We start from the raw sequence: 15892 nt of genomic DNA, 5'->3' as shown, positions 1-15892 counted from the left end.
GTATGATAGCTAGACACATGTGCATTGTGACAGTTTTAGGCTGTTACAGAATGATGATAGTGAAGTATGATGGCTGGACACATGTGCGTTGTGACAGTTTTAGGCTCTTACAGAATGATGATAGTGAAGTATGATGGCTAGACACATGTGCGTTGTGACAGTTTTAGGCTGTTACAGAATGATGACAGTGAAGTATGATGGCTAGACACATGTGCATTGTGACAGTTTTAGGCTGTTACAGAATGATGATAGTGAAGTATGATGGCTGGACACATGTGCATTGTGACAGTTTTAGGCTGTTACAGAATGATGACAGTGAAGTATGATGGCTAGACACATGTGCATTGTGACAGTTTTAGGCTCTTACAGAATGATGACAGTGAAGTATGATGGCTGGACACATGTGCATTGTGACAGTTCTAGGCTGTTACAGAATGATGACAGTGAAGTATGATGGCTAGACACATGTGCGTACTGCGTAAAACACCAATCAAATAAATAAATAAATTAATTAATGGTAAAAATGTTTGAATGCTTCATAATTTCTGCTTGTCTGTTTTGAAGAACGTCTGTGTGAGCTTTTGGCTATAATAATCCTCTCATCTGGATACAACTGCATACAATGTGTACACAAACATGGAAATTCTGTTTGGATGATATTGTCTGTCAGTTTAAATGTACATTTACATATACATGTACAACTGCACAACTTGAGATGAAATAGAGAAAAGTCAAAATATATAGTGTTTAGTTCCGGCAAAGGAAATGTAACCAATTAAAGCATACATGTGTAGTTGTCAATTTCAAAAGTACATGTAACATATTTAACACCTATAAAAATATATGACTTGTACCCAAATTAATATGCAAATGTTTTCACTGGAGTTTATGACTTTTGCGCTTACTTAAGGAGTGTCATATGATTATAACCTTCAGATCTGAGGAAAGGATTTGGACATAGTACAAATAGTAAAGAAGGTATGTCCAGTCTTAAAAAAGCAATGGTTGGATAGGTAAGGGGAGATAACTCTGGAAATATTCATTGTAATCTGTACTACCACAACACTGCTAGCATAACCTTGTTTGTGTAACACCTTCAGACTTTTGTATGCTATTGGTGTGCTGCATGTTTAGTCCCTTGATCCTATCTCTGTACAAGTTCACTCTGCCTTTTAAGTCTCGATCTGCATGTGATGTACGTAACTTTTCATGTTATAATGATTTTAACTTATTTATTTATTTGATTGGCATTTAGCGCTGCACTCAAGAATATTTCACTTATATGACAGCAGCCAGCATTAGGGTGGGAGAAAACCTGGCATAGCCTGGGGGAAACTCACAGCCATCCACAGGTTGCTGACAGACTTTCCCATGTATGGCTTGAGAGGAAGCCAGCATGAGCTGGAATTGAACTCACAGCGACTGCATTTGTGAGAGGCTCCTAATTTTAATAATTTTTCTACATGATGCACATTTACGCTCAAGGATTGTGGTAGATCTTTATATGTGTCATTTTTATTTTACATTTGCACTTTGTCCTTGTTAATCTTGGTGTACTTATGGTGTAGCCTTTCATTTTTACTAACTGTGTGCCTCATATACCCTAATTCTTCCAGTTTTTGGGACACCTGACCTGATCAGTATACATGTAATTGTAGCAGGAATATTTAATTTGTTTGTTTCTTTCTTTTTTCACATGGTTCGGCCATCTAATGAACAGATCTTTACTTTAAAAAAAAAATGTGAGAGAAAGATAATTCTTTGCTTTCAGTACTGTTAATATCTGTTCTGGAAATGAGAAGAATTAGGGTTTGTCATGTACATGAATGTATGTGAAAGATTGGTTGTGTCGTTCACCGTGTACATGAATGTATGTGAATGATTGGTTGTGTCGTTCACCGTGTACATGAATGTATGTGAATGATTGGTTGTGTCGTTCACCATGTACATGAATGTATGTGAATGATTGGTTGTGTCGTTCACCGTGTACATGGATGTATGTGAATGATTGGTTGTGTCGTTCACCGTGTACATGTGAATGATTGGTGGTGTCGTTTACCGTGTACATGAATGTATGTGAATGATTGGTTGTGTCGTTTATTGTGTACATGAATGTATGTGAATGATTGGTTGTGTCGTTTACTGTGTACCTGAATGTATATGAATGATTGGTTGTGTTGTTTACCATGTACATGAATGTATGTGAATGATTGGTTGTGTCGTTTACCGTGTACATGAATGTATGTGAATGATTGGTTGTGTCGTTTACTGTGTACATGAATGTATGTGAATGATTGGTTGTGTCGTTTACCATGTACATGAATGTATGTGAACTTCTTGGTTGTGTCATTAACATGCACATGAATGGGCCGGGATTGTGCCAGGGCCCACTTTTGCAAAGCTTTTTTTGTAAAAGACGTCTAGGTTACAGTGTTATAAGGTGACGTCATTTACGAGAGAAGCCAAAAAAAAAAAAAACTGATTTGCAAAGTTTTGTGAAAGTAGGCCCAGGTCTTTATACATGTAGGTGTCATTTTAATAACAGTTGGTTCTCACGTAGACTTGGCATTTCTGTTCACAATTTTGTTGTCTCTGCCTGTACCATGAAACTGGCATGTACATGTGAAGACTTGCAAAAGTACACATAAACTTTCAGAAAGTTAACTAAGCCTTTCATAATTCATTTCATGCGTCAATTACATCATGGTAATTAACATTCCCTGTAGATTTTCAGTGTGGAATGTAGGTTGGTGGTGCGTATAAACTGTCATGTTGTTCCAAGCGACCTGTACACGTTCAGCGTTTACACATGTATTCTTCCCTACCCTTACACTATTACACGTATGTTGTACCAATTCAAAGAGAGACCTTTTCGGTCGCTATAAATTGAGTTACTTGTTTTCATAGTTATTGCACATGTAATACAGGTTTCTCCTGTCCAGAACTTCTTGAAAAATATTTATTCAAATTCGTTACATTTGCTTTTTTATAGGGCTATACATGTATATACCAGTATATTTTAAATTAAATATTATACTGTATTTTTGTTGGGGCCTCCGTGACTCAGTTGGTTAGTGCACTGGCACAGTGTAATGACCCAGGAGTCTCTCATCAATGCAGTCGCTGTGAGATCGAGTCCATTTCATGCTGGCTTCCTCTGGCCGTAAGTGGTAAGGTCTGTCAACAACCTGCGGATGGTCGTGGATTTACCCCATACTCTTCCTGGTTTCCTCAATGCTGGCCGCCATTGTATAAATGAAATATTCTTGAGTATGGCGTAAAACACCAATCAAATAAACAAATAAATAAATGTATTTTTGTTTGGTATTTAAACATGCACTTCCAGAAACTCCAAGGTTTTGCTAAGACTTTAATCAAACTTCACAAAAATCCTTTTAACCCTGTATAAGGTGGACGAATCAGACAGAATCACGCAAAAATGAGTACAGTAAATGTGTCAAGCAGGTGTACGGTTTGTGTTGTCAGGAGTCCAGTACATTGAACATGTCACACACGTGTACTGTTTGTGTTTTCATGAATCCAGTACATTGAACATGTCATGCAGGTGTACTGTTTGTGTTTTCAGGAAACCGGCACAATGAACATATCCAGCAGGTGTACAGTTTGTGTTTTCAGGAGTCCAGTACAGTGAACATGTCACGCAGGTGTACTGTTTGTGTTTTCATGAATCCAGTCCATTGAACATGTCACGCAGGTGTACTGTTTATGTTTTCAGGAGACCAGCACAATGAACATATCAAGGAGGTGTACAGTTTGTGTTTTCAGGAGTCCAGTACAGTGAACATGCCAAGCAGGAGTACTGTTTGTGTTTTCAGAAGTCCAGTGCAATGAACATGTCAAGCAGATGTACTGTTTGTGTTTTCATGAGTCTAGTACAATGAACAAGTCAAGTACACGTAGGTGTACTGTTTGTGTTTTCAGGTGTCCAATACAATGGACATGTCAAACAGGTATACTGTTTGTGTTTTCAGGAGGCCAGTACAATGAACATGTCATGCAGGTGTACAATTTGTGTTTTTGGGAGTCTAGTACAATGGACGTGTCAAGTAGGTGTGCTTTTTGTGTTTTCAGGAGTCCAGTACAATCCAGTTCAGTGAACATGTCATGCAGGTGTACTGTGTTTTCAGGTGTCCAGTACAATGAACATGGCAAGTAAGCATGATGTTTGTGTTTTCAGGAGTCCAGTACAAAGAACATATCAAGCAGGTGTACTGTTTGTGTTTTCAGGAGTCCAGTACAATCAAGTTCAATGAACATGTCATGCAGGTGTACTGTTTGTGTTTTTAGGAGGCCAGTACAATGAACACGTCAGGTAGGTGTGCTGTTTGTGTTTTCAGGAGTCCAGTACATTGAACATGTCATGCAGGTGTACTGTTTTTGTTTTTAGGAGTCCAGTACAATGAACATGTCATGCAGGTGTACTGTGTGTGTTTTGAGATGTCCAGTACAATGAACATGTCAAGCAGGTGTACTGTTTGTGCTTTCAGGAGTCCAGTACAATGAACATGTCAAGTAAGTGTGATGTTTGTGTTTTCAGGAGTCATGAACATATCAAGCAGGTGTATTTTTTGTATTTTCAGGAGTCCAGTATAATGAACATATCAAGCAGGTGTGCTGTTTGTGTTTTCAGGAGTCCAATACAATGAACATATCAAGCAGGTGTATTTTTTGTATTTTCAGGAGTCCAGTATAATGAACATATCAAGCAGGTGTACTGTTTGTGTTTTCAGGAGTCCAGTACAATGAACACATCAAGCAGGAAATGATACACATGGATCTGAGCAATTATGATTGGTGAGTTGGAAAGTGATCAAACATTAACACAAATTGTCCTTACTGCTGTAAGTGTTTTTGGAATAGATTGGCTTATTCATTTGAGTATGGCACTAAAACAGAAATGAAACAATTAGATAAATGTGCACTGAAATGTGCACATTCTTTATACCATGAAATATTCTTGGGTAAAGCCCCAAAGAAATAGACAAATTTCCAGTATTTTAACAAATATCAAGATGCATGTGTAGTTATGTCAGTGTTAACAATTTAATATACATTACTATATTCCCTGATGAGATGGTAGTTTTCAAAGTAGACAAATAATTCCTAATTACTTTGTAAGAAGTGAGTATCTTCTGTAGGAATATGGTATAGATGCAGGTGTATGGTCAGGATGTGTTTTATGTTTATACAGTGTGATGTGTGTAGACTGAACATATATGTCACAGCATCTGAACTGGAAGTATATGTTACAGTATCATGTGTATGAAGTGGAAGTATATGCTACAGTATCATGTGTATGAAGTGGAAGTATATGCCACAATATCATGTGTATGAAGTAGAAGTATATGTTACAGTATCATGTGTATGAAGTGGAAGTATGTGCTACAGTATCATGTGTATGAAGTGGAAGTATATGTTACAGTATCATGTGTATGAAGTGAAAGTATGTGCTACAGTATAATGTGTATGAAGTAGAAGTATATGTTGCAGTGTCATGTGTATGAAGTGGAAGTATGTGTTACAGTATCATGTGTATGAAGTGGAAGTATATGTTACAGTGTCATGTGTATGAAGTGGAAGTATGTGTTACAGTATCATGTGTATGAAGTGGAAGTATATGTTACAGTATCATGTGTATGAAGTGGAAGTATATGCTACAGTATCATATGTATGAAGTGGAAGTATATGCTACAGTATCATGTGTATGAAGTGGAAGTATATGTTGCAGTGTCATGTGTATGAAGTGGAAGTATATATTGCAGTGTCATGTGTATGAAGTAGAAGTATATGTTGCAGTATCATGTGTATGAAGTGGAAGTATGTGCTACAGTATCATGTGTATGAAGTGGAAGTATATGTTACAGTATCATGTGTATGAAGTGAAAGTATGTGCTACAGTATAATGTGTATGAAGTAGAAGTATATGTTGCAGTGTCATGTGTATGAAGTGGAAGTATGTGTTACAGTATCATGTGTATGAAGTGGAAGTATATGTTACAGTATCATATGTATGAAGTGGAAGTATATGCTACAGTATCATATGTATGAAGTGGAAGTATATGTTGCAGTGTCATGTGTATGAAGTGGAAGTATATGTTACAGTATCATGTGTATGAAGTGGAAGTATGTGCTACAGTATAATGTGTATGAAGTGGAAGTATATGTTACAGTATCATGTGTATGAAGTGGAAGTATATGTTGCAGTGTCATGTGTATGAAGTGGAAGTATATGTTGCAGTGTCATGTGTATGAAGTAGAAGTATATGTTGCAGTGTCATGTGTATGAAGTGGAAGTATGTGTTACAGTATCATGTGTATGAAGTGGAAGTATATGTTACAGTATCATGTGTATGAAGTGGAAGTATATGCTACAGTATCATATGTATGAAGTGGAAGTATATGCTACAGTATCATATGTATGAAGTGGAAGTATATGTTGCAGTGTCATGTGTATGAAGTGGAAGTATATGCTGCAGTGTCATGTGTATGAAGTAGAAGTATATGTTGCAGTGTCATGTGTATGAAGTGGAAGTATGTGTTACAGTATCATGTGTATGAAGTGGAAGTATATGTTACAGTATCATGTGTATGAAGTAGAAGTATATGTTGCAGTGTCATGTGTATGAAGTGGAAGTATGTGTTACAGTATCATGTGTATGAAGTGGAAGTATATGTTACAGTATCATGTGTATGAAGTGGAAGTATATGCTACAGTATCATATGTATGAAGTGGAAGTATATGCTACAGTATCATATGTATAAAGTGGAAGTATATGTTGCAGTGTCATGTGTATGAAGTGGAAGTATATGTTGCAGTGTCATGTGTATGAAGTAGAAGTATATGTTACAGTATCATGTGTATGAAGTGGAAGTATGTGCTACAGTATCATGTGTATGAAGTTGAAGTATATGTTACAGTATCATGTGTATGAAGTGAAAGTATGTGTTACAGTATCATGTGTATGAAGTGGAAGTATGTGCTACAGTATCATGTGTATGAAGTGGAAGTATATGTTACAGTATCATGTGTATGAAGTGGAAGTATATGTTACAGTATCATATGTATGAAGTAGAAGTATGTGTTACAGTATCATGTGTATGAAGTGGAAGTATATGTTACAGTATCATGTGTATGAAGTGGAAGTATATGCTACAGTATCATATGTATGAAGTGGAAGTATATGCTACAGTATCATGTGTATGAAGTGGAAGTATATGTTGCAGTGTCATGTGTATGAAGTGGAAGTATATATTGCAGTGTCATGTGTATGAAGTAGAAGTATATGTTGCAGTATCATGTGTATGAAGTGGAAGTATGTGCTACAGTATCATGTGTATGAAGTGGAAGTATATGCTACAGTATCATATGTATGAAGTGGAAGTATATGTTGCAGTGTCATGTGTATGAAGTGGAAGTATATGCTGCAGTGTCATGTGTATGAAGTAGAAGTATATGTTGCAGTGTCATGTGTATGAAGTGGAAAGTATGTGTTACAGTATCATGTGTATGAAGTGGAAGTATATGTTACAGTATCATGTGTATGAAGTAGAAGTATATGTTGCAGTGTCATGTGTATGAAGTGGAAGTATGTGTTACAGTATCATGTGTATGAAGTGGAAGTATATGTTACAGTATCATGTGTATGAAGTGGAAGTATATGCTACAGTATCATATGTATGAAGTGGAAGTATATGCTACAGTATCATATGTATAAAGTGGAAGTATATGTTGCAGTGCCATGTGTATGAAGTGGAAGTATATGTTGCAGTGTCATGTGTATGAAGTAGAAGTATATGTTACAGTATCATGTGTATGAAGTGGAAGTATGTGCTACAGTATCATGTGTATGAAGTGGAAGTATATGTTACAGTATCATGTGTATGAAGTGAAAGTATGTGTTACAGTATCATGTGTATGAAGTGGAAGTATATGTTACAGTATCATGTGTATGAAGTGGAAGTATATGCTACAGTATCATGTGTATGAAGTTGAAGTATATGCTACAGTATCATATGTATAAAGTGGAAGTATATGTTGCAGTGTCATGTGTATGAAGTGGAAGTATATGTTGCAGTGTCATGTGTATGAAGTAGAAGTATATGTTACAGTATCATGTGTATGAAGTGGAAGTATGTGCTACAGTATCATGTGTATGAAGTTGAAGTATATGTTACAGTATCATGTGTATGAAGTGAAAGTATGTGTTACAGTATCATGTGTATGAAGTGGAAGTATGTGCTACAGTATCATGTGTATGAAGTGGAAGTATATGTTACAGTATCATGTGTATGAAGTGGAAGTATATGTTACAGTATCATATGTATGAAGTAGAAGTATGTGTTACAGTATCATGTGTATGAAGTGGAAGTATATGTTACAGTATCATGTGTATGAAGTGGAAGTATATGCTACAGTATCATATGTATGAAGTGGAAGTATATGCTACAGTATCATGTGTATGAAGTGGAAGTATATGTTGCAGTGTCATGTGTATGAAGTGGAAGTATATATTGCAGTGTCATGTGTATGAAGTAGAAGTATATGTTGCAGTATCATGTGTATGAAGTGGAAGTATGTGCTACAGTATCATGTGTATGAAGTGGAAGTATATGTTACAGTATCATGTGTATGAAGTGAAAGTATGTGCTACAGTATAATGTGTATGAAGTAGAAGTATATGTTGCAGTGTCATGTGTATGAAGTGGAAGTATGTGTTACAGTATCATGTGTATGAAGTGGAAGTATATGTTACAGTACCATGTGTATGAAGTGGAAGTATATGTTACAGTATCATGTGTATGAAGTGGAAGTATATGTTACAGTGTCATGTGTATGAAGTGGAAGTATATGTTACAGTATCATATGTATGAAGTAGAAGTATGTGTTACAGTATCATGTGTATGAAGTGGAAGTATATGTTACAGTATCATGTGTATGAAGTGGAAGTATATGCTACAGTATCATGTGTATGAAGTGGAAGTATGTGCTACAGTATAATGTGTATGAAGTAGAAGTATATGTTGCAGTGTCATGTGTATGAAGTGGAAGTATGTGTTACAGTATCATGTGTATGAAGTGGAAGTGTATGTTACAGTATCATGTGTATGAAGTGGAAGTATATGTTGCAGTGTCATGTGTATGAAGTGGAAGTATATGTTGCAGTGTCATGTGTATGAAGTAGAAGTATATGTTGCAGTGTCATGTGTATGAAGTGGAAGTATGTGTTACAGTATCATGTGTATGAAGTGGAAGTATATGTTACAGTATCATGTGTATGAAGTGGAAGTATATGCTACAGTATCATATGTATGAAGTGGAAGTATATGCTACAGTATCATATGTATGAAGTGGAAGTATATGTTGCAGTGTCATGTGTATGAAGTGGAAGTATATGTTGCAGTGTCATGTGTATGAAGTAGAAGTATATGTTGCAGTATCATGTGTATGAAGTGGAAGTATGTGCTACAGTATCATGTGTATGAAGTGGAAGTATATGTTACAGTATCATGTGTATGAAGTGAAAGTATGTGTTACAGTATCATGTGTATGAAGTGGAAGTATGTGCTACAGTATCATGTGTATGAAGTAGAAGTATATGTTGCAGTGTCATGTGTATGAAGTGGAAGTATGTGTTACAGTATCATGTGTATGAAGTGGAAGTATATGTTACAGTATCATGTGTATGAAGTGGAAGTATATGTTGCAGTGTCATGTGTATGAAGTGGAAGTATATGTTGCAGTGTCATGTGTATGAAGTAGAAGTATATGTTGCAGTGTGATGTGTATGAAGTGGAAGTATGTGTTACAGTATCATGTGTATGAAGTGGAAGTATATGTTACAGTATCATGTGTATGAAGTAGAAGTATATGTTGCAGTGTCATGTGTATGAAGTGGAAGTATGTGTTACAGTATCATGTGTATGAAGTGGAAGTATATGTTACAGTATCATGTGTATGAAGTGGAAGTATATGTTACAGTACCATGTGTATGAAGTGGAAGTATATGTTACAGTATCATGTGTATGAAGTGGAAGTATATGTTACAGTATCATGTGTATGAAGTGGAAGTATATGTTACAGTATCATGTGTATGAAGTGGAAGTATATGTTACAGTGTCATGTGTATGAAGTGGAAGTATATGTTACAGTATCATATGTATGAAGTGGAAGTATGTGTTACAGTATCATGTGTATGAAGTGGAAGTATATGTTACAGTATCATGTGTATGAAGTGGAAGTATATGTTACAGTATCATGTGTATGAAGTGGAAGTATATGTTACAGTATCATGTGTATGAAGTGGAAGTATATGTTACAGTATCATGTGTATGAAGTGGAAGTATATGTTACAGTATCATATGTATGAAGTAGAAGTATGTGTTACAGTATCATGTGTATGAAGTGGAAGTATATGTTACAGTATCATGTGTATGAAGTGGAAGTATATGCTACAGTATCATGTGTATGAAGTGGAAGTATGTGTTACAGTATCATGTGTATGAAGTGGAAGTATATGTTACAGTATCATGTGTATGAAGTGGAAGTATATGTTACAGTGTCATGTGTATGAAGTGGAAGTATATGTTACAGTATCATATGTATGAAGTAGAATTATGTGTTACAGTATCATGTGTATGAAGTGGAAGTATATGTTACAGTATCATGTGTATGAAGTGGAAGTATATGCTACAGTATCATGTGTATGAAGTGGAAGTATGTGTTACAGTATCATGTGTATGAAGTGGAAGTATGTGTTACAGTATCATGTATATGAATTGGGCTTATGTTACAGTGTCATTTGTATGAACTGGGCTTATAAGCCACAGTATCATGTGTATGAACTGGGCTTATATAGTACAGTATTGTGTGTATGAATTGAGCTTTGAGGTTACAGTATCATTTGTATTAACTGGGCTTATATGTCACAGTATTATCTGTATGAACTGGGCTTATTTGTTACAGTATCATGTCTGTGAACTGGACCTTTATGTTACAGTATCATGTATATTAACTGGTCTTATATGTGACAGTATCATGTGTATGAACTGGGCTTATATGTTGCGGTATCATGTCTATGAACTGGGCCTATATGTTACAGTATTGTGTGTATTGGAGGGGATGGCACGGTCAGGCAGGTGGTCAGTGGACTGCTGACCAACACTCAGGAACAACACAACATACCCATGAAGAAGGGCTTCTCCCCCGCCCCAGCCAAGATACCCTTAGCCATAGTAGCCACAGGTACTGTGTATGACTGTGCTTTATGCTTGCCTCAGATTTCCTCAGAAATATACGGCCATATAGCACTATTGTTTTCAGCTATTACATGTACATGTAAATTTCTCCACATTAGATGCACATATGTCATATACATATAGCATACAGCCTTAATAGTTGTGTCCATAATACACATGTATGTGATGTGTTTTTCTCATTGACTCGGGCACTTCACCATATATAACATAAGACTTTAGTTATGGCCATCGTAATATATGTGATATGTTTTTTTCATTGACTCCAGCACCACAAACCATATATAACATAAGACTTTAGTTATGGCCATCATAACATATGTGATGTGTTTTTCTCATTGACTCAGGCACCACAAACCATATATAACATAAGACTTTAGTTATGGCCATCATAATATATGTGATGTGTTTTTCTCATTGACTCAGGCACCACAAACCATATATAACATAAGACTTTAGTTATGGCCATCATAATATATGTGATATGTTTTTTTCATTGACTCCGGCACCACAAACCATATATAATATAAGACTTTAGTTATGGCCATCGTAATATATGTGATATGTTTTTTTCATTGACTCCGGCACCACATCATATATAACATAAGACTTTAGTTATGGCCATCATAATATATCTGATATGTTTTTTCATTGACTACAGCACCACAAACCATATGTAACATAAGACATAGTTATGGCCATCATAATATATGGGATATGTTTTTCTCATTGACTCTGGCTCCACAAACCATATATAACATAAGATTTTAGTTATGGCCATCATAATATATGTGATATGTTTTTCTCATTGACTCCGGCACCACAAACCATATATAACATAAGACTTTAGTTATGGCCATCATAATATATGGGATATGTTTTTCTCATTGACTCCGGCTCCACAAACCATATATAACATAAGACTTTAGTTATGGCCATCATAATATATGTGATATGTTTTTCTCATTGACTCCGGCACCACAAACCATATATAACATAAGACTTTAGTTATGGCCATCATAATATATGGGATATGTTTTTCTCATTGACTCTGGCTCCACAAACCATATATAACATAAGATTTTAGTTATGGCCATCATAATATATGGGATATGTTTTTCTCATTGACTCAGGCACCACAAACCATATATAACATAAGACTTTAGTTATGGCCATCATAATATATCTGATATGTTTTTTCATTGACTACAGCACCACAAACCATATGTAACATAAGACTTTAGTTATGGCCATCATAATATATGTGATGTGTTTTTTCATTGACTACAGCACCACAAACCATATATAACTTAAGACTTTAGTTATGGCCATCATAATATATCTGATATGTTTTTCTCATTGACTCCGGCACCACATCATATATAACATAAGACTTTAGTTATGGCCATCATAATATATGGGATATGTTTTTCTCATTGACTCTGGCTCCACAAACCATATATAACATAAGATTTTAGTTATGGCCATCATGATATATCTGATATGTTTTTCTCATTGACTCCGGTACCACAAACCATATATAACATAAGACTTTAGTTATGGCCATCATAATATATCTGATATGTTTTTCTCATTGACTCCGGCACCATATCATATATAACATAAGACTTTAGTTATGGCCATCATAATATATGGGATATGTTTTTCTCATTGACTCTGGCTCCACAAACCATATGTAACATAAGACTTTAGTTATGGCCATCATAATATATGTGATATGTTTTTCTCATTGACTCCGGCACCACAAACCATATGTAACATAAGATTTTAGTTATGGCCATCATAATATATCTGATATGTTTTTCTCATTGACTCCGGTACCACAAACCATATATAACATAAGACTCTAGTTATGGCCATCATAATATATGTGATATGTTTTTCTCATTGACTCCGGCACCACATCATATATAACATAAGACTTTAGTTATGCCCATCATAATATATTTGATATGTTTTTCTCATTGACTCAGGCACCACAAACCATATAGCATACTCAGTGCTGGGAACAGAAGATCCCATTACAGGAGCATTACATGTCGTGTTGGGTGAGTCAGAACTGTCTCCCTTGACATGCATGTATACAGGTTCTTAAACCAGAAATCTCACAGGTTTTGAATTATATGCATTTTTCATTTCACCTTTAGTTTTCTTTAATTCTGAATTTTTTTTTTTCAACAGCATCAGGAGCCTTTAATGAAATGGCATTTTTATTTGGCATGTTAAGATTTAACTTTATACGGTATCTGCTGTGTGTTCTGACATGATCGCACATGTTAGCTTATGTTGGCTTCCTCTCCGTTCTTAGGTGGGAAGGTCTGCCACCACAACTACATTGGTTATTTTGGCCAGTTGTAAGGGCTTCACTAATATTGTTATTGTCTACAAAGAATGATGCACTAAGAATATGCTTGAGTTATTGCCCTAGAATCATGCCAGATGTTTGAAGAATTACAGGACGGTGTTAAACACAGAACACACATGTACATGACATAAATAACTGAACTTCTCTTCTACTCCCCAATCCACCCCACCCCCTTCAGGTCACAGCCAGCCAGTGGACGTGTGCTCTGTCTACTCTGAGGACAAACTGCTTACCTGGGTGTTCAACAGTCAGTACGGCTTTGCCGGTAACGTCCTGGAATTTGCTGACCGCTACAAGGCCTTGGGACCTAAGAGGATAGATGCAGCCTTCCTGAAAGCCATGACTAAAGCTAAGCTCAGGTAAGGCATAACCCATGAAAGCCTCAACAGGGAGAATCCCGTGGCTAAGGCGGTATAAAGGGGCTTGCCTTGCAATTGCTAGGACACTTGGTTGGGGTTAAAACCCAGCCTGTAGCTTTATAATGTCACCCTAGATCAGTGAGGTTGTCTGTGGGAATCCACTGCTCGCTGTTTCAGCCGCGTCTTTGGTTTGTCACATACATGTACATGACAAAGGTTGTTGGTTTTATAATAGCCCACTTATAAAATGTGAGTGCCGTCATCCAGTCAAAACTTCGAATTGACGATGACGTTGAACATTAGGCACCAATCAGTAACACAAATGGATTGCATTTTTTCCATGCTCAGGCACACGTTACATGATGAATATTTACAAGCGTATTGTTCAGATATTAACATGAATATGAAGATTATAAAATAGATGTATTTTCAGGGCTTATTCACATATCTACATGTATATTGGCATCATAAAACTGGAAAGCTGTTAAGTACAATACAAAAACCCGAAGCATACATAATACACGTATAAAAGTGGTGAAACTGACAGATTCTTGAATCAAAAGAGTAACCAATTTAACCGATTTCCTGGTGGTCACTTCATTTTTATGTAGTTTTTTGTGTTAAAGGAGAAGAAAACTTAAATATCAAACAAATACCATTGAAAAGAGTATGCATTTTCTCACAGGTGCATGCCATGAAAAAAAATTTTAATATGTACCTCAAGTTGATAAATTATAAATAAAGTCAGCGCCAAAATCCACTGTGGAGGACTCCATTTTGCCTAAGAACTAGTCCTGAAGTCTTCTGTGTTAGGAGAAGAATTGCTGTCGGAAACCGCCGAAGTGTAGTTCGTACATTTCCGGTAGAACTCTTCTTCCCAGAAGGTAGCAAACACTACAGTTCGTTTTCCGCTTGACGGTCGGGACACTGGAATGTTGGACGTAAGTTCCGAGTTTACATGAACAAGCCGGCAGTTTTAACGACTCTCATTGGTTGAGAGGCAAAACACCCCCAGCGTAAATTACAGGGTCTTAAAGGTGGAAGACACGATGGACTCAGTGATTTATGCCAGCTTGGCCGTTTTCAGGCTTTACTAGTATGGCGAGGGAAAATCGCAAAATTATGCAGCAGGCACCACCAGATAGAAAAAAATGTGCTCTTTTCAGCCTGTAGTGTTATAATTTTAAGCTTTCTTCTCCTTTGAACAAGCCTTACCCTAGGAATTTAAACATACATGTATTTCTGTAGATATACAGGTACATGTGTTATTTGTCCTTCCACTCTTTGACATGGTGTCCTTTCAGGTCGTATGTGTTAAGTTCTGGCAACAACCTGAGGATGATCATGGGTTTCCCTCCGGGCACTGCCCAGTTTCCTCCCACCATAACGCTGGCTGCAATCGTATAATATGTATAAGTGAAATATTCTTCAGTACAGTGTAAAACACAAATCAGATCAAATAAATAAATAAATAAATTTGACATGGTGCATGTACTTATGAGTGTTGATGAATGTTTCTCTCCCCTACAGACCGTATGAGTGTGACATTGAGTACATCCCTAGTGCTAACCTTGACAATAGTCACACCAATGACAAGGTTGTCTGTATGAGAGGGTAAGTGACATTGTTGGTATTTGCTTGGCTCCCAGAACATGTAGATGTGTTTCAGTAACTGGTTTATCGCTTTAAACAAATCTACAGAGCAATACATGTATGAGCAGATTTCATTTAAGGACTGGTACTTTTTCTTCTTAGTGGCGTGCGCCGCTGGATTCTTCCTGCGGTAAAACCAGCTGTCATTCTATAAATGGAGAATGTGTATATTACGAAGTGATTATACAAATATAGTATTGCAAACATTCAGTGAGGTTGT

At 36.4% G+C, this 15892-nt stretch overlaps 1 protein-coding gene across 1 annotated transcript in view; it reads left to right on the top strand.

Annotated features, from left to right (window-relative positions):
* LOC135477777 (uncharacterized) overlaps positions 1–15892 on the top strand; it is a 31878-nt gene that overhangs the window by 5482 nt on the left and 10504 nt on the right. The window contains exons 4-8 of the mRNA XM_064757980.1: positions 4752–4815; positions 11121–11263; positions 13269–13343; positions 13839–14019; positions 15550–15633. Of these exons, the coding sequence (XP_064614050.1) occupies positions 4752–4815; positions 11121–11263; positions 13269–13343; positions 13839–14019; positions 15550–15633 (547 nt within the window). The remainder of the gene's footprint in view (positions 1–4751; positions 4816–11120; positions 11264–13268; positions 13344–13838; positions 14020–15549; positions 15634–15892) is intronic.

The sequence above is a fragment of the Liolophura sinensis genome, chromosome 11 (assembly GCF_032854445.1).
Source record: "Liolophura sinensis isolate JHLJ2023 chromosome 11, CUHK_Ljap_v2, whole genome shotgun sequence".
Taxonomy (NCBI): Eukaryota; Metazoa; Mollusca; class Polyplacophora; order Chitonida; family Chitonidae; genus Liolophura; species Liolophura sinensis.
Note: the sequence above shows the minus strand (reverse complement) of the source record. Positions and strands in the feature narration are given on the sequence as shown.